Below are 20978 nucleotides of genomic sequence, written 5' to 3' on the forward strand. Positions count from 1 at the left end.
CACTGAAAAATTCGAGGTGTCATAATAAATAAAATATTGGCTATTTTATATAGACACCTAATTTTGTCCCTTTCCAATATTATTTTTACTCATTTTTTTACTATCGTCGTACCACGTACCTTACCCCGTTTAATTATCCCTCCCACAAAAATACAAAAAAAAAAAAAATAACAAACTCCCTAACAACTTAACAACTCTATCCTAACCAACTCACCAACCCCACACCCCATATCCCCTCACCCCTACACCCTACGTCACCACCCCCTCACGTTCCTTTGATTTTCTTTGAACCAAATCACAAAAGAAAAAGAAGCAAAATAAGGGCCCTCATGGGAATTCACTGGGAAAGCAATACATACATAAGAGAATCTTCCAAATTGGATCCATTCTTCCATTTTTTTTCAATAAACAAACAAAAATGAGTGGGGCCCACAAAATTATTCTAATCACTCTCCGTATATACACTATCATATTCACTGGAAAAGGGGATGATCTTCTTCTCCACGTTGAATTTTTCCACAACAGTAAGGGGAACACCCTATACACGCACAAAATAACACACACACGCACCAAAAATTGAGAACAAGTGAGAGAGATTGAGTTGGAGAGAGAGGAGAGGTCGAAAGAGAGAGAGAATTTGGGAGGATGAAGACAGCGACACCGCTGATAAGCTCGTTGGAGATCCAGCAATGCTACCACGTTGACCGGAGAACACTGGGAAACCGCCGACCCCCCAGTGTCATTTCCGGCGACCATCCATCGGAAGGTGCCGAAACCCACTGGCGAGCAATCAAAATCGGCTCAACCAGTCTTGATTACGGTGAGACCTACCGGAGAACGACCAAAAATAGTAACGGAGCGGGCTGATCAGGTACGGGCTTTTGGACTTTGTAATCTTTGCTTCGAGTTGCGGGTTTGGTTTGACGGGCTTCGATTTCTGATACCGAGTTGGAATTTGATTCGTTGTAGAGGCTGATTTGGGGTTCTTCGACACGCGGATTCTGTCTTCTCGATTGACTGATATTTGAAATAAAATCATCATTGAGGTCCAATTTTACCCTCTCTCCATTTAATTTTTACGTAACTGTGGAGGATTTGTGTGTTTGGTATGTTTGAATCTTGATTGTGTATTGGGTGATATTGAATTTGAATGTTGAAAACTTGGATTAGTAGTCGAAGAAGTAATTAATTATTTCGAGAATGGTTTCGGGATGGATCGATCTTAATGAAAAAAATGAATACATATTAATTTAGATTTATTGATGTTGGTGTAATTCGATTTAAATATGAGTATGGTTGAACCCGACAGTGCCATGTTTTAGGTTGAGAAGGAATAGGCAAGACATAGGTCGGGTAGGCAAATCTAGAGATTGTGCAATGATTGAATGTTTGAGATGTGTGTTGAAATGATTTTGTTTTATCGTATTCGACACAATTGTATTTATTTGGCCGAGGAATGCCCCGAGGTATTTGTGTTTATTGGTCGAGGAATGCCCTGAAGTATTTGTACCCCAAGGATGTTCGCGACGAAGGCCGGAAGCGTCGGGTTGGAGTTTAGTCTAGCATTAGTATAGAATAGGATTTATATTTTTCGCGATTTTTCTGTTTTGGACTGTATAATTATACTGGACATTATTATTTTGGTGTTGGATTGTTGTTTGATGTTTGATTATGTGCTTTGTGTGGTTTATACATTCGTGGTGTCTAATTAGCCGATACTCTCCATCAAGCGACCGTGGTCAAACCACGGGACTGAGAGGTGCCTAACACCTTTCTTTCGGTCAACAGAATTCCTTAGCTGGAATCCCTGTTCGCGAATAAGTGTTACAGAGTCAAAACTGTTTTGAAAAGGATATCCACGGGTGACTTGGCACACCCGATTTATGTCAAGTGGCGACTCTAAGTTTTGAATATAAAAAGTCCTTTTTGAAACAAATTTTCATCTTTTTTGTCACTTAATAATAAAAAACCTTTCGAACCTTAAACCATATCTTTTGGGAGTTGAAAAAGAGGGTGTGACATTTTAGACCCAAGTTAATATTGAGGAATGAAAATTAAGAATGAATTTATTATGAATAATTTAGTAACGACGAAATGGGTCATGACAACTGCATGACAAATGCAAAACTGATGATTCATTAACCTCTTAAAACTTCTGGTGATAAAATAGATATGTGCTTATAATAAAATATATGTTATGTTTACATTATAATATTTAAGTGTGAAAGATCTTTGAGAAGTGGTTTGAACATTTTGCAATTCATTAAAAACATTCACAATAGACAAAATCATCTAATTTAAATAACCGAAAGTTATATATGCGAGGGACGTGTGGCTAAACTAGTTGAAAATAAAAGTGAAAACATTGTGTGACCCTAGGATTGATCCCTAGTCGCGTGGACGAAAGTCTTGGCTCCTGGCTTCAACCAGCGTTGCAAGGTGCACTTTAATTCATCTTTGGGTGCACTATTAGTTATATTCCAATTTCTCAAGGTATATATATAGATATACAAATAATTATTTTTGACGTTAACGGGTGCACGTGTACCCCTACCTATACATGTGGATCCGCCTCTATATTTAGTGGCTTTTCTCATAAATATTTTGATTAAATTAAAAAGAAAAAAATTATAGTATTTTCATATGAATTGATTAATTCCAAAATTTTATTATTCTTTTCTCTTTATCATTTCATTATATACTTAATTGCTTTTTTCATAAATATTTTGATTAAATTAAAAAGAAAAAAATTATAGTATTTTCATATGAATTGATTAATTCCAAAATTTTATTATTCTTTTCTCTTTATCATTTCATTATATACTTAATTCAATGAATTGATTAATTCCAAAATTTTATTATTCTTTTCTCTTTTATGAAATAAAATATCTAAGAAGAAAGAATAAAATGAAGATGACATGGAATTTGTATAATATAGTTTAAGGGCAGTTGACATATATAAAAATAAAAGTAAATCCAATATATTTTTGATAAGTTAGATAACATGGAAGTATATATTTGTGTGGGAGTATAAAATAAATTAATGTATATTTTCTCTCTCTATATATATATATGTATATATATATATATGTTCATTGATTTCTTCATATATATTTTTATGTTATTTTAAAATCTTTTAATGAAAATTTTGACTCTACTATTAACCTAATCGTCATAGATCAAACTAATTTTTAATGAATCAAAAAGTTGGGTGGATTCATTTCAATGTATAAAAAAAAAAATTTAAAATTTAAAAAAAATAAAAATAAAATAAAAATGATGTGGACCTCTAATATGCTACCACGTGGCAAAGTTGTTTTCTAAAAATCGGCTGTTAAAAGTAATGGCATGGATAAGTCAGTTTTGTAACGGCGATGGCATGAATGAGCCCAACTTTTAACGGATGGTATAAATGAGTCATTTCTAATAGTTCAATGGCATATTTGAGCCTTTTTCCATTTTTTTATTTAGTTGTTAATTATCATATCATGTATTCAATTATTTGGACCGTGATTATGAATATTATAAGCTAAAAATCTTCTTTCTGGGGTTAAAGTCAAGAACATGAGTACTATTATTTTAGATTAATTTTGTTGGATTTTCTTATCATATAAGGTTGTTTGTTTATTCTTATTTTAATTATGTTATGAATTGATCACCCGCAAAATACATATATTGTCGACCTTTTGATCTCAGGAGAGGGAATGGGGAGATAGAACATGAAAACAAATAAAGTTTGAGTTTTTATTCTTTTATAAAATAAAGAATTAAACTTAGCACCTAGGATAGGGATGTACTTAGGAGCCTTACTCGATTCAAATGTAGGATGATAGCTTTAATTCACTTAATTGGATTATTACATCCCCGCTCAATGATGCAGTTGTAATGTCCATATTAGGTAAAAGATTAGAGGTTGGGAAACCATGATCATGCAATTAACCCTACGAATCAACAACCAAGATAAGCAAATTAGCGGATGAAGTTCAATAGCATAGTATAATTGTTCGAAGTGTTTTAACCCTGAGCTTTACTTCATTAATTGTTCCAAGATCTTTACTTAACGCATTATTTACTTTATTTTTAATTTACAAAATTACAAACTTTCTTTGTGGTTACCTTTGCATCAAATTAATCTTCAAAGTTAAACTAGAATTAAATCGTTGTTAAATCAAGTCTCTGTGAGATCGATACTTGACTTTTTTAATTTTGTATCATTGACCTTTAGGTTCTGCCAAAAAAATAATTTAAAAAAAAAACTAAGACCATTAGGTCATGAAGTAGTTAGGCATGTGGAGTCATCAAAATTTCATGGAATAAAAAGGAGAGGTAACAATTTGATCGCTCGATTAAAAAATATTTATATAATTTTATAACTATCTTGTTTGTTTTGATATTTTTTTCCTTTTTATATTAAAATCGATTGTCATATGTACATAACAATATTTGATGTTTTATTTCATTGTTATAGACAGTAAATTATTTAGGAATTTTAAAATTATTTTTTAATATTGTAAAAGAAAAGAATGCTATTTAAATTTTATATCGGAAAAAACATGCATATTTACTAATTAAAAATTAATGAAAGCTAAGTCTTATCAGTAAACAAAAAGTACAAGGATTTGAACTCTAAGACACATTTTACAAATGTTTTTGTATTGTCACATATTAAGAAACTGAAATCTATGAAATATCATTTGTATTCTTTGTACGTATTGTTCTAATCTTGAATTAAAATTTATACAAGATGAAAAACTTTTGTCAAATAGAATAGAAATATATGTCCAGACGATCTTTTAACGGAATAAATCTTTGCCACAAAGAGTAGTTAGATAAAATTGTTGTCCCGTGATTAATAGGTCATAGGTTCTCTTGAGCTATGAAAATCGCCTCTTATAAAAATACAGGACAAGATTGTATACAATATTCAATCAAGTTCGGACAACACACATAGTGAAAACATAGCACACACATACAATAAACCTTGTCATTATCCTTCCTCGAGATAACTTTACTCCGTCATAACGGTAGATAAATAATAAGATAAATGATATTTAAATCATTAGATCACTTTATTTAAGGAAATTAAATCGATTAACTAACACCCTTCTTTGAAAATTACACTTATAAATAGGTCAATTTTTATTCTTACAGTGTATATTTATAACATTACTCAATTCGAAATGAAAATTGATACAAATTCATATACATTAAAAGAAGAACGTTTATATGTTCTTGATTTTTAATGCAATAAAAAGAGAAAGGGGGGAAACAATATCTTTGTCTATCAGAAATATTTCTGATGAAGTGTTAAGTGGTATGAGTCGATATTTTTTATATATATCTACGAGTCATTTATCATACAATAGTTGTAAAGAACTAAAAATATGTTATCTTTTCTTAATTTTTTCGTGTTCTTACTTTTATATATTTTTTAATTTTGTTTTTTACAGTAAGGAATTTAATCATGTCACCAATTATAATCTGTCAATTTGTCTGTACTAATAATATAAAAATTATTTATTATCGGATTATATTTCATGGAGTCAATGTTATTGAAGTATATATAAACATAGATCATGATTTTATGTAACCATTTTTTTTTTTGGCCATGAAAAGTTGGTGGAGACTTTCATGATAGCAAAATATTACTAGAGAAGAACTAATATTGTGACTAAGAAATTTGATTATGGGCAAAATTCGAAAGAAATAATTAGAGATAAAAAGGGTTGGCTTTTGGTCATGCTCTTTTTTTTTCAGTTAATTAAATTCAAATATTTGACAAAGAAAAAGAATAAATCTACTCAAAATGAAAAGTCCATATAGAAAAGTAAATAATTGATAATTAGAATATGAAATTCACGAATAAATATTAATGCACGTTTTATTTTGACTAGTATCTCAAAAAATAAATAGTGAATTGTATATAGAATGAAGACAAGTAAACAATATGCTTATATTTATTTAAGTTGTAATCCATATATTACAATAGGTAGATAGTTCCCCAATATCTGGAAAACTAGCTAGGTTACGTAGTTATCTTCTTATTATACAAACATGGAAACACAACATTATTTAAAATGCTTGAATATACACAAAGGCATATCAAGCATATAATAGCAATTACATTCATCCTTTGCACGCAGTAAATATAATCTGTGCTCTTCAAGCATACTTCACCAATAACAACGCGCTTATTGTTTAACTTACTTAGAAACACAACATTATTTAAATCGCTCGAATGATACTTCCACAATAATCTTCACCATTAAAAGCGCATTTGTTAAAACAATATTAAACAACAATTCGGAGTAAAATAATTGTAGACACAACGTCTACAAATAGCCCCATCAGCGTAATCGCTATCGTCGTTGCAAAATCGATAACAAGTAAGACCATTACCAAGTAAAGATAGTTTTACTTTCATCTTTGCAATATCAAATGGTAACTCTCTTAAAGCCATCACTTTAGGACTCCAACACTGATTAACTGCACATTATTCAATTATAATTATAATAATTAGAATAATTAATATACACAAATTATTTCAAAGATAGAAGAGTGGTAAAAGTAAGTTTAGAAACTGAAATTTCAACAAAGAGAGCAATAAAGAGAAAAACCTGCTTAAGAGAAACCGTCTTAACTTATTAATTAATTTATCTCAAAGATAATATAATTGAACAAGTGATGTTTCTTGCTTCATGGAAGGTGATATTTATGCCAACATTGATATAAGGGCATTATAGTCATTTGAAGTTTTAGAAACTTTGTAAAAATACATAATTAACTCTCAATACAACTTTGTTAATTATGGATCCGTTGAGATACATAATGCGTTGTAACACCCCGTATTTTCGCGCTAGAATTATAACCGTCATTCCTACATGGTGTAAGTTCTAATTCAAATGATTTTCATGTGAATATAAGTTTCAGGATCTTTATTCTCATGTTTGATGTACTTTAAAGATGAAAAATGTTCATAGGAAGTACTTAGAACAAAGTTGAGCTTAGAACCTTTGATTCACCCGAAGTTTGGTATTTGATTCTACAAGGGTCTACTTTAAACGTATATAACTTTTTACATACGTAAAATGTTAAAGCTCAAAATCCACCAAATTATAGATAATTGAATTAGCTTTCGAACCATACCGATTTCACCTTAATCCGATACCCGAGCGAAAAGTTATGACATTTTTCGTGTAAGGCAGTAAACCGATGCGATTGGAACGCGACGCGATGAACATTGCGTAACGAAATTGTTTCACAAGCTATTTCAGTTCCTTAAGAGTCTAGGGGAATTTTGGTCACTTCCCCTCACCCAAATCTGCCTATAACACTTAATTTCAGCCCTCAAAAGCATTATACTCATTCTTATTCATCTTTTTCTCTCCAAGAAAATGCTAGCCCCCCTCAAGAACACCAAGAACTTCAACAAATTTTCTTTAATACAATCAATGAATTAAGATTCCTCCATCCAAGAAATTCAAAACTCTGTTACAATATCTTCAAGATAAACAAGAATTTGAGTTCTTAAGTTCAAGAATTCCAAGAAAAGCTTTCAAGAACATTTCCAAGGTTTCCAAGTCAAGTTCTCTACATCAAATCAAACCTATTAAGGTATGTGGGATTATGAACAAGGATCCTCTTTCATCCTTTTGCCCAAAACTTGTTTTAAGTTAAGATTTCATGAATTTCATATTAGGGTTCATACCCAAAAATTTAAAAGTGATTTAAGTATTGAAGTGCATGTCCATATTACCTGCTTATGCTTTGAATTGAAGATTTATATCATGAATTGCATTTTGTTCTTATGAATTGATATTGTTGAATGATTTCAAGAATGACATTGAGCATAAAGTTTTGTTATGAATTTTCATGAGCTTAGCATGAATTTTAAGCCCACAGTTTAAGTGTTGAGATTTTAAGAAGATTATGCTCTTTTTATTTGATAAGTCCATATCAAGAATGAGTTTGAGATTTCAAGAAAACTATGGTCTTAAGTTTCTTTGATAATTGTTTGCCAAGATTTAAAGAAAAGAATTGATCTTTTGACCCTAAGCAAAGGTAAGGAATCCACATTGTTCATCTTGATCATGATTAAAGAAAGAAAAGCATAATTGGTTTCATTATAAACCCTTGTGTTATTTTAAGGTGAATTTCGTAAAGTTCGAGCATAAGAATGAGAGTAGAATTTAGCACCGAGTTGGGTATGATTCCAAAGGTCTCATGCACAGAACTATGCGCCACCGTAGGTTTAAGATTGTCCATAGTGGGTAAGACAGTGATCACTTAAGATAAGAAGTTCTATTCCGATGACAAGGGTAAAAAAGTTCTCCCCAACGTAGGTAAGACGTTGGACTCCATGACAGCTCACATGGATTATGTCGGTTAGAAGAAATTTCTAAAAGAAAGAAAAATAGAATATTTTTAGAACCAAGTGTTATGGCTCACAAAGTTATTCTTATGCTTCATAACTCATGTTTATGATTTTACAGCTTTGTTTCATTTAAGCCTAAGGTGAGTCATTTACACTTAGCATGCATTGTTTAAAAGTTTATATGTACATTAAATCATTATTTTACGTATGCATTCACACCCATATGCTCAGTACATTCCAAAAGTACTGATTCACATAAACGTCTATGTGCTATATTGTTTAATAATATAGGTACCAGTTGTAGTCCAGATATCACGATCAGATAGTTGCAGATTCCAGTCAGCAGATGATGAGTCTTCCTAAATATTATTCATGTACTTTAATTTCTTACTCATATGTATTGATTAGTGGTAGTTGGAGTCACGTCCCAGCTACCTATAGTCAATACTAGTAGAGGCTTCATAGACAGTTAGTAGAGTTAATGTATTGAATTTCAGTTTTGGTTTTGTTGTAATCATTTTAATAGTCTATTTTGAAGATGTTTAGCTGAAAATTTATCTTCTGCTTATTTTGTTTTGATCTTATGTATTTATTTCAGTTGTTAAGAGTTACCTTGGGATCAATTGTTGTTCTAAGCACCGTGTGACGACTGGAGGGTAGTCTTGAGTCATTATATGCTTCCAATGAAGATACATTTTTCTTTTAAAAGATCCATAATTAGCATCCGATATGTTTTTTTTAATTTTGAATCTGTCAAGATACATAATTAGCTCTCTGATACATCCATCGAAGATACATAATTAGCTGAAATTTTTTATATTACTTTATAAAAATGGAAATTTGTGTAAATATGATAAGTTCAGGTGTATGTTTATGTTATTTTAGCTTATAAAAAATGAGATGAAGTATCTCTATCATTGGACCTGGGCCCATCAGATAGACAATCATGTGAACAATCTTATTGCGCTCCATTTGTTTGTACTTTTGTTTCAATTTGTTTGAATTATTTTTTTGGGGGGGTCCATTTCACATATATAGAATGATTGTTTTTTAGTAATTTTTAAATTTTAATTTTTCACGTGAAACATTTGAAAACATATTTTTTTAAAGCTTGGCTGTTGTAAAGATTTTTCTCTCTCCTCCGTAACATTACAACAACAACCTTCACCCTAACTTTTTCACCTATAACAATCAACTTCACTGGACCGGCGAACTCCGACGCCGGCGATAGCAACAGGTAAGGTTAACCCCTCTCCTAAGTTTCTTTCTCCTTTCTATTCTCTCTATCGTTCACCCTCTCCCTCCCCTTTGTTGATGTCTCTTCACAGGTATCACCGGTGGAATTAAGGTTGTCCACCGGCTCGACTCTGGCAACGTTTCAACTGTGCAGTAGTGTCCAAACAGGTCGGACGACATCAACAGGCGTCTAGATCCCGGCAATACCCAGAAGATGCTCTGGCAACACTCCGACGAAGCACCAACGACCTTTTTTTTTAAGAATTTTTTTCGGCAACCAATTTCAACATCAAAATTGCTGGAAACCAGCAGCGCGCAATCTTACCGGTGATATCTATACTTTAATATCTAATCTGTTCCTATTGTTTGGTTACTTTGAACTATTTTGTTTCTTGTTTCCTTCTTGTTTATTTGTTTGTTTCTAGTTTTCATGTTTGTCTCTTGCTTATTTCTTGTCTTTTGTTTCCAATTTATTTATGTTCTTATTCCCTATTGCTTGTGAGTTTTTGGTGTCTGGATGCTTTGATTATTGGTGAATTTTGTTGTGTATGTTCTAGCTGCTAGGTCGGATAGTGTACTTTATACATGCCTTTTCTTATTATTTCCAAAAGGTGGATTTATCCGTTGGATTATTGCCCTAAGGCTTTGTTTTGGTGTTTGAGTAGTGGCTGGAGGGGTCGATGGTGGAGTAGGATCATGTCTGAGGGGGTTGGGGGTAGGGGCAATTTTAGGAGGGGGTGAGGGGAGAGGGCAGACGGGTATAGGTCAGGTGTTAGGGCTGAGTCGGGGAAGGGTGTTAGAGGGAGGTGAGAGACAATAGAAGATAGGTTGAGGGTAAGGTCTTGGAACATTGGGACACTGTAGGGTAAGTCTGTAGAGTTTGTGAAGATTCTTAAGAAGAGGATGATTAATATTGCATGTGTTCAGGAAACTAGGTGGATAGGATCTAAGGCTAGGGATATGGATGGGTACAAGTATTGATACTTAGAGAGTGAGAGGCATCGGAATGGAGTTGGCATCTTAGTGGATAAGGATCTTAGAGGACATGTCGTGGAGGTTAAGAGGGTCAGTAATAGGTTGATAAAAATTAAGTTGGTCATTGGGGGTTTTAAGTTGCATGTATATAGTGTTTATGCGCCGCAGGTAGGCTTGAAAGAGGAGGTAAGGCGAGATTTAAGGAGAATTTGGACAAGGTGGTGAGAGGTGTGTTTAGTTCGGAGAAGATCGTCATAACAAGTGACTTTAATGAGCACATTAGGGTCTTACCGGGAGGCTATAATGATATGCATGGTGGTTTTATCTTTAGTGATAGAAATGGCGAGGAAGCTGCCCTGTTAGATTTTGCGAGGGCCTTTAGGCTGGTGCTAGTAAATTCGAGCTTTTCGAAGAAGGAGGATTACCTGATTACCTTCCGAAGCGCGATAGCCAAGACTCAAATCGGCTTTCTGCTACTTAGGACGGGGGATAGGATGCTATGTAAGGACTATAAGGTCATTCTGAGTGAGCACCTCTCGGACCAGCACAGGCTTCTTGTGATGAACTTTTCTATCAAGAAGAGCAAGAAGAAATAGGCTGGAGAGGGTCGACCTAGAATTAAGTGGGGTAGCTTGTCGCCAGAAAGTGCACTGGAAATAGGGCAAAATGTGGATGGTATGGGGGCATGGGAATGTAGGAGAAATGAGGATGTTATATGGGATAGGGCTGCCAGCTGCATCACGGAGACAGCTAGAGAAGTGTTGGGTGTTTCGAGAGGTTGGGCAGGTCGGCATAAGGGTGACTGGTGGTGGAATGAAGATGTAAAGAAGAAAGTGGAGACTAAGAAGGAGACGTATGTTAAGTTGATTGAGAGTAAAGATGAAGAAGAGAAGTGGGTGAATAGAGAGACTTACAAGGTATCTAGAAGGGAGGCTGAGTTAGCAGTTACAGCCACTAAGTCAGTAGCGTTTGAGATCTTGTATGTGGGGTTAAAAGAGAAAGGAGAAGAAAATAGGTTATATAGGCTTGCAAAGGCCAGGGAGCGGAAGGTTCGTGACCTAGATCAAGTGAACTGCAATAAAGGAGGAAAATGGTAGTGTTCTGGTGAAGGATGTTCACATTAAGAAGAGATGGCAGGAGTACTTTCATAGACTTTTAAACGGGGAGGAGGATAAAGACTTTGAGTTAGGAGAGTTGGAGAACTCGGAGGAGAGCCATGATTTTAGATATTGTAGGCGTTTTAAGGTTGAGGAGGTCAAAGAGGCTATTCGTAGAATGCGGAGAGGTAGAGCGACGGGGCCAGATGAGATTCCGGTAGATTTTTGGAAGTTTGCTGGTGAGGCAGGTGTAAGGTGGCTGACGGATTTGTTTAATGGTATTTTCAAGACAGCGAGAATGCCTGAGGCTTGGAGATAGAGCATGATGATTTCGTTATATAAAAACAAGGGTGGCATTCAGAGTTGCAACAATTATAGGGGTATTAAGTTGTTGAGTCACACTATGAAGATTTGAGAGAGAGTGGTTGAGAGGAGATTGAGAAAGGCCGTGTCCGTTTTGGAGAATCAGTTTGGATTTATGCTTGGTCGCTCGACGACAGAGGAAATCCACTTAGTGAGAAGATTGGTGGAGCAGTATAGAGAAAGAAAGGGGGACTTACACTTGGTGTTCATCGACCTGGAAAAAACATATGATAAAGTACTGAGGAAGGTTCTTTGGAGGTTCTTGGAGGTGAGAGGGGTCCAAGTGGAGTACATCATAGCTATTAAGGACATGTACAATGGAGGGAAGACCAGTGGGAGGACGGCGGGAGGAGGTTCAGAGCATTTTCCGATTGAGACAAGGTTGCATCAGGGATCGACTCTTAGTCCATTCCTATTTGCCTTGGTGATGGACGTATTGACGTAGAGTATTTAAGGCGAGGTGCCTTGGTGTATGTTATTTGCAGGTAATATAGTACTGATTGATGAAATATGGAGGGGCGTGAATGATAAATTGGAGGTTTGGAGGCAAACCCTTGAGTCTAAGGGATTCAGGTTTAGTAGGTCTAAGACAGAGTATTTGGAATGCAAATTTAGTGACTTGAGGCAGGAGGACGATGTAGTGGTGAGGTTGGACTCCCAGGATATTTGTAAGAGAGATAGGTTTTAAGTATCTTGGGTCTATGATCCAAGAAAATGGTGAGATTGATGAGGATGTCACTAATCGTATTGGAGCAGGTTGGATGAAGTGGAGGCTCACCTCGGGAGTGTTGTGTGATAAGAAGGTAACCCTTAAGCTTAAAGGCATATTCTATAGAGTGGCAATCTATCCGGCCATGTTGTATGGAGAGAGTGTTAGCCAGTCAAGCACTCCCACATCCAAAAATTGAGGGTGGTGGAAATGAGGATGTTGTGTTGGATGTGTGGGCTTACTAGAGGGGACAAGGTTAGGAATGAGACTATCCGAGAGAAGATGGGAGTTGCTTCGGTGGAAGACAAGATGCGGAAAAGAAGGCTGAAATAGTTTGGGCATGTGATAAGGAGGGACGCGGATGCCTCAGTTCGTAGGTGTGATAGGCTTGCGTTGGATGGCTTCGGGAGGCGTAGAGGTAGGCCAAAGAAATACTAGAGGGAGGTGATCAGATATGACATGGAGCAGCTGCGACTTACTGAGGACATGACCCTAGATAGTAAGGTGTGGAGGTTGCAAATAAGGGTAGAAGGCTAGCGGACTAGTATTATTAGGTCTGTGTACATAGGTGTCTATGGTTTGTGAGTGTTTGTTACTTCTACGCGATTGTCCCATTCATAATTTCTCAGTTCCTATTTTCTTATTTCGTATTGCCTTGGATCTCGTATTTCGTATTTCTCTGATTTATATTTTACTATTCCTTATGCCTTATTTCTGTTATGTCATCCATCCCTTTGTCTACTATTCTTTATCTTGAGTCGGAAACATCCTCTATACATCTTCGGAGGTAGCAGCATAGACTGCGTATATCTAACCCCCCCCCCCCCACGACCTCACTTTGTGGGAATACACTGAATTTGTTATTGTTGTTGTCATGACAACAGTAAGATTACAAACTGATAATAGGGAGTACCTTCCTTCAATCATGTGATACTTACACTTCATCCACGGACACTGTTAACGTTAAGGTACTTATTAAGCATAAGTGACTTAACATAAGGGCATTTTCGACATTTTAAGTTGTAGGTGTTATACATATGGTAGTCATTAACATTAATATAAGGACATTTTAGATATTCTAAGTTGTAGGCGTTAAACATATGGTAGTCACTACGGGTCGTTTGGTAGGAGGTATAAGTACAACCAATTCTGAGATTAATTTAGAAAAGGAGCTTATCCCATATTTGGTTGAGACAAAATGCATGGGATAACTCATCCCGAGATTAGTTATCTCAGGATTTTAGTGTTTTTCTTATCCCTTCTTGAGGATGGAATGACTAATCCCAAAATTACTTGTTTTCCAGCCAAACGACCCCTAACATTAACATAAGAGCATTTTAGACATTTTTAGTTGTAGGTGTTAAACGTATGGTAGTCACTAACATTAACATAAGGGCATTTTAGATATTTTAAGTTGTAGGCATCAAACATATGGTAGTCACTAACATTTACCTGCCCGCCATGCACACTGCATGCAATATTTTTGATCTTTTATACATCTCTTTGCCATTTGCTAGATTACTAGTACAGTTGGTTTTGTATTTTATAAATTTTATATTTTTGTTTTTATCTACTGATTGTGTAAAAGGTTGGCAATATATATATATATATATGAATGGTCTTAGGGGATAGATAGTAAATAGAAGAAGCAGGAAAGAGTTAATCAGATAAGATTATCTTGGAATTATCGTTTAATAATGTTGCATTTCTAAGCAAGTTAAATAATATTGTGTTGCTAAGTTTAAGATAAATAATATGTAGCCTTATAATTTTTTTAAAGTACTTACTCTAAAAGAGTTACTAATAAAGGTTATTTCAAAATTATCATTCGATCCAATTTAATAATACTGTGTATGTTTTCAAAAATAAAATTTTCATATATTGGAAAGTCCTATTCTAAACAGGTTACTAATGAAGGTTATTTCAAAATTAAAGAATATTATCTAAGTTTTCAAATAAATTTTTCATATATTGGAAAGTATCTATTTTAAACAAGTTACTTATTTTAAAATTATCGTTCGACCAAATTAGATAATGTTGTGTATGTTTTCAAATAAATTTTTCATATATTGGAAAGTACCTGTTCTAAACAGGTTACTAATGAAGGTTAGTTCAAAATTAAAGAACGTTGTGTATATTTCCAAATAAATTTTTCATCTATTGAAAAGTATCTATTTTAAACAGGTTACTAATGAGGTAATTTCAAAATTATGAGGTTATTTCAAAATTATCATTTGAGCAAATTAAATAATGTTGTGCTCCAAATAAATTTTTCATATATTAGAAAAGTACCTATTCTAAATCGGTTACTAATGAAGGTTACTTCAAAATTATTGTTAGAGCAAATTGAATAATGTTGTGTATGTTTTCAAATATATGTTGGTCGTTATTGAGGCTTTTTTTTACAACAATAATATATCCTCATATAGTAGTCTCTTTTCACATTGAATCAAAATGGAAAATGTGTGTTATAAACATGATATATTTTTCTATCCATTTTTCAACGAATCGGTTCACTTAAAAAAATGCATGATGAAAAATAGATTTTCATTGAAACGCTGGAAAGTTTTTCAATTTTTTTCAAATGAAAATACTATACTTTCTTTTCTTGTTAATTTAATCAAAATATTTATGAAAACAACCACTAAATACATAGGCAAACCCACATGTATAGGTGGGGGCTCACATGCACCCGTTAACGTAAAAAAAAAATATTTTTATATATGTGTATATACCTTGAGAAATAAAAATATTACTAATAGTGCACCCAAAGATGAATGAAAGTGCACCTTGGCGCACTGGTTGATGTATACTTCAATAACTTTGACTCCATGAAATATAATCCAATAATTGAATCGACTTTATTTTGTTTTTTCTCATCCAATGAAATTGCTTTGATCAATAATCTATAATTTTTAATCTGTATCTATAATCTATAATTTATCTATAATCTATAATATATTAAAAGTGTGAAGTGTTTTAGAAATATTGTTTGAACTTTTTGCCCTTCATTATTAAAAGTATTTTCTTTAGACAAAATCGTCTTTTTCACTATTTTTTCCAAATATTTAGGAATTAAAAATTAATCAAATATAGTTATGATAAAACCTTTCCATAATAAGAAACCAACATAAAATAAATCAAACTCTTAACTTATATGCCTTTGCCACGTTTCATTCCCCCCAAAACTAAGCCTAATCCAATGAAAAAGCACTACTAAATCCACTGTCCCAAACTGTCGAACCACCATATCCCTACGAACACACAAAAATCAAATAGTAATTAATCCTAAACTTTAATACCCGTTCCTCATGTCACCTAAAATTCTCAATACTACTATTATAAAATCATTAACCCCACTCACGTTTTTCAATAAACCTACCACTAGTATCAAATTACTCCCTCACATAAAAAATTTCGAAACTGCCACCAAATTACTCCCTCAAGCTACCCACTCCAAAACAGCCATCAAGTACTCCACCACATCCCATTTTGAGGGTTTTTAATGGTTTAAGTTAGTCACTTTTATATGCTAGCTAGTGATGATCCATCAATCATTTGAAATTTTTGATGGTAAAATATACATGTGCTCACAAAATAATATATGTTTATATTTACATTATTATATTAAAGTGTGAAAGATCTTTGAAAAGTGATTTGAATTTTTTACACTTCACTAAAAAATCTTCGTAATAGATAAAATCATTTAACTTTAAATAATCAAATATTACACGTGCGAGACACATACGGTTACACTAATTAACTATTTGTATATCCTTGTTTTTTTTATCTTTTAATTTTCAAGAAATAAAACATACACTATAAACTAACATTACAAAGAAATCAAATTAATTTACCAGAACACCCATAAAATTACATTATTTCTTAGCATTTTGCTTATAGTGTCATGACCTAACACTTTTGTTATTATCACTGGTATTTCTCTTTTTACCACAATTTAATTACAAAGAGAAATAATAACATAATTAATATGACAGTAAAAACCAATACACAACAAATAGCTAGTAACAAAAATCGCAGGACAAGAAATTTCAGAATTAATACTATAACTATTAGTACGGATGGAAAACAAGACCGTTAGACAACACAATCATATACCTACTAATTTTCTATCGCATTCTTGAATCGACAATCTACTATCTAAAATCATATCTTCAGTGAATCGTAAATTTTATCTAATTAACTCTTTCCAATACTTCTTCTATTTACTACCTATCCCCTAAAACCATTCATATATAGCCAAACCTTTTACACAATCAGTAAATACAAACAAAAATATAAAATTTATAAAATACAAAAACAACTCTACTAATAATCTAGCAAATGGCAAAGATGTGTATAAAAGACAAAAAGTATTGCATGCAGTGTGCATGGCGGGCACGTAAATATTAGTGACTACCATATGTTTAACACCTACATCTTATTATATCTAAAATGTCCTTATGTTAATGTTAGTGACTACTATATGTTTAACACTAGTAGTCAAGAAAGGCTAAAACTTATACCAATCAAGATATCTCTCCATGATCAGTGCAATCATATGGAATATTAGAGGCGTGAGATCTAAAAAGGCCATTCAAAGACTCAAAAGACTTGTTTACAAGAATAAAGTTGATATGGTGGCTATTTCTGAACCTATGGTCAATATGAACAAAGTAGAAGGTTACAAAAGATTTTTGGGTTTTGATCACTGCACAACCAATGTTACTGGTAAGTTGTGGTGTTTTGGGAGGGATAACTGCATCGTATCCCTCATTCAAAATCATGAACAACATATTACTATGAAGATTAGAAAGAATCAGAATAGTGAAAACTTTTATGTTACTGTTGTACATGCTAAATGTACCAAAGTCGAGAGAAAAGAGCTTTGGAATAGCTTAGAAAACCTGAATAAGATCATTACTATGCCATGGTGTATAGGTGGCAACTTTAATGTCATACTGCATCCTGAAGAAAAACTGGGAGGACTTCCTCATAGAAACTCCAAAAGTTTTGATTTCATGGAGTGCATGGACTCTTGTGGCATGACGGACATTGGTTATACTGGGTCTAAATACACTTGGTGTAACAATTGGAGTCCTTGCAAGAGGATTTGGAAGAGATTGGATAGTGTCTTTATAAATGATTTGTGGGCTCAAAAATATTCCAACAATATTGTGAAGCACATGGCCAGGACCGGGTCTGACCACAGACCAATACTACTGAAGTGTAATAATGAACTAAACAATGGTTACAAGTACTTCAAATTCTTGGACTTTTGGATCACCCACAGTGATTTTAAAAACGTGGTTTCGACTGAGTGGAGCAAGTATTTAAATGGCAACACCATGTGGAGATCACAATATAAGCTGAAAAGGCTAGGAAAAAGACTTAACACAATGGTCTAGGGATTAAATAGGGGATGTTAATGAACAAACTGAAATTTGGCAGGCTAAAGTTCAGTATCTAGGGACTTGGATATCATTAACAGAACTGAGGACAGTAGACACACGCTAAATAACAGGCATGCAGAACATGTGTACTGATTTAGCAAGCAAGACTCTTTACTGAAACAAAAGGCAAGAACCAGGTGGTTTGAAGAGGGTGATTCTAACAACAAATATTTTCATTCTGTCATTGGAGAAAGAAGAAGAAGGCTATGCATTCAAAGAATCAAAAACAAGAAAGGTAAATGGATATCTGGTGATGAGAAGATTGGGAAGGCTGCTGTCAAACATTATGAGCATATGTTTAATCTTACTCCGAGCATAGTTGATCCCAACATCCTGGAGGTTGTTCCAGAATGCATTACGTATGAGGATAATATCAACATCTCAAAATGTCCTCAAGAGGATGAAATTAGAGAAGCTGTTTTCGACATGAATCCTGATAGCACAGCAGGACCAGATGGATTTTCAGGTAAGTTTTTTCAATTATGTTGGGACATAATTAAAAAGGATGTGGTAGAATTTGTTCAGTTTTACTTTCATAAAGGAAAACTAACTAAATTCTTTACACATGCCTTGTTAATTCTTATCCCGAAGATTGATAATCCCGTTATTTTTCTGACTTAAGACCTATTAGTCTAAGTAATTTTTCATGTAAAATTATTACTAAGATCTTATCTAAGAGACTTAATCCTTTACTTCCTAGCATGATTTCTGAAAATCAAAGTGGCTTCTTAAAAGGTAGACTTATTACTGAGAACATTCTGTTGACACAAGAAATTGTCCAAAGTATTAAGTCTAAAAACAAAGGGGGTAATGTGGTTATCAAATTAGATATGGATAAAGCTTATGATCGAATATCTTGGTCTTTTATTGTCTCTGTTTTGAATAAATTTGGTTTCAGTATGGACGTCATCAATCTTTTTATGGGTACTATCAGTAATGTTTGGTATTCGATTATTCTGAATGGAACTAGAAAGGGTTTCTTTACTTCCACTCAAGGTTTCAAGCAAGGTGACCCTTTGTCCCCTTCTCTATTTATCATCGCCGCAGAAGTGTTATCTAGATTACTTAATAACCTTATTCACAGTGAACATTTCTTACCATTTTCAATGCCTGTTAGAGGACCAGTCATCAATCATCTCTCATATGCCGATGATATCGTCATCTTCACTAGTGGAAATACCAAATCCATCAGAATGATCATGAAGCAGATACACAGGTATGAAAAGAGTTCTGGACAAAGAATGAATGCTAAAAAATATTTTTTTCTCACTGCTGTAGGGACAGGGCCTACAAGAATCAATAAGATTAGAAGTGCTACTGGATTCCTGAATAAAGATTTTCCTTTTGAGTACCTTGGATGTCCTATCTACATTGGTAGAAAAAGGCCCGAATATTTTGAGAAAATGCTCTTTAAATTTATCAAAAGACTTGGTGGATGGCAGAGCAATGTGCTTTCATACGGTGGAAAAACGATCCTGATAAAACATGTGTTACAATCTCTTCCTATATATACCCTTACAGCTCTTACACCTCCTAAAAGTATCATCAAACTTATGGAAAAGCACTTTGCCAGGTTCTTGTGGGGAACATCTGTTGACAAAGATAAATACCATTGGAGTTCTTGGAAGAATATCTGTTTCCCAAAGGATGAGGGTGGATTAGGAGTGAGAAGTATGTCTGACATTTGTGAGACTTTAAATATGAAAAAATGGTGGAGGTTTAGGGAGCAGGACTCTTTATGGGCCAAATTTACAAAATATAAATATTGTGTGACGGCTCATCCAGTGTCGAAAGTTTGGGTTTCTGGTAACTCTCATATTTGGAAGGCACTTACTAATATCAGAAGCAAAGCAGAGATTAATATGATCTGGAGTATTCATAGTGGGGATTGTTGTTTTTGGTGGGACAACTGGACTCGCATCCTATTGTCCTAATCAAAGACATTCTACCAAAACTTTGGTAAATCATTTCTTCATTAATCGGGAATGGGACCTTCAAAAACTATAAGAAGTTATCCCGATCTGGCTAACACAATATATTGCAAACATCAAAATTGGTGCTAACAACAGAAAGGATTTTATGTTTTGGAATGCAGCAAGTAATGGTATCTTTACAAACAAAACGGCTTGGAATAGCATCAGAGACATCAGGGAGTTGGATTCTTTGGCCAAAAGAGTTTGGCATAATAGTATCCCTTTCAAATTTTCTTTACTTTCCTGGAGGTTACTCAAATCTAAATTACCTTTTAATGATGTAATATGCAGGTATGGAGATCGAAGGCCACAAGAATGTCTATGCTGTAATAATCCACAACCTGAAACCATCAAGCATGTTTTCATTGTCAGTGAACCAGCACGCTACTTATGGAAAGCTTTTGGACATCCTATGGGTATCAAATACCAAAGCAAACCAGTAAGAAGCTTCTTAAATGATTGGTGGGGAAACAATGGAAGAAATGCAATTCAGAGAATGATGATCCAGGTGGTGCCAATTGTGATATGTTGGCAAATATGGAGGACTAGATGTTCATGCAAATATGGAACCCAAAAAATTTTTTAGGATTACAAACTGATAATAGGGAGTACCTTCCTTCAATCATGTGATACTTACACTTCATCCACGGACACTGTTAACGTTAAGGTACTTATTAAGCATAAGTAACTTAACATAAGGGCATTTTAGACATTTTAAGCTGTAGGTGTTATACATATGGTAGTCATTAACATTAATATAAGGACATTTTAGATATTCTAAGTTGTAGGCGTTAAACA

General features: G+C 33.9%; 2 protein-coding genes across 2 annotated transcripts; both read left to right on the forward strand.

Moving 5' to 3' along the window:
* Window positions 1–8235: 8235 nt before the first annotated feature.
* On the forward strand, window positions 8236–11181 carry LOC124891416. Its single transcript, XM_047403147.1, has 4 exons — window positions 8236–8270; window positions 8493–8514; window positions 9703–9778; window positions 10754–11181. The coding sequence occupies exons 1-4, from the start codon at window positions 8236–8238 to the stop codon at window positions 11179–11181; spliced, it is 561 nt and encodes a 186-aa protein (XP_047259103.1).
* Window positions 11182–17298: 6117 nt separating this feature from the next.
* LOC124891417 lies at window positions 17299–20688 on the forward strand (the record flags this gene model as incomplete). The annotated part of the gene is made up of 4 exons (XM_047403148.1): window positions 17299–18083; window positions 18306–18673; window positions 18943–19423; window positions 20472–20688. Coding segments are annotated over exons 1-4 (1851 nt in total), but the record flags the coding sequence as incomplete, so codon positions are not given.
* Window positions 20689–20978: the final 290 nt, after the last annotated feature.

This window comes from Capsicum annuum, unplaced genomic scaffold (assembly GCF_002878395.1).
Source record: "Capsicum annuum cultivar UCD-10X-F1 unplaced genomic scaffold, UCD10Xv1.1 ctg3502, whole genome shotgun sequence".
Taxonomy (NCBI): domain Eukaryota; kingdom Viridiplantae; phylum Streptophyta; class Magnoliopsida; order Solanales; family Solanaceae; genus Capsicum; species Capsicum annuum.

Coding starts and splice junctions, on each gene's coding strand:
- LOC124891416 (XM_047403147.1), top strand. CDS start 8,236: ATGCGCCACCGTAGGTTTAAGATTGTCCATAGTGG. Junction 8,515..9,702: donor TTGTTTCATTTAAGCCTAAG/GTGAGTCATTTA, acceptor GTCTCTTCACAG/GTATCACCGGTGGAATTAAG. Junction 9,779..10,753: donor GTGCAGTAGTGTCCAAACAG/GTCGGACGACAT, acceptor TATGCGCCGCAG/GTAGGCTTGAAAGAGGAGGT.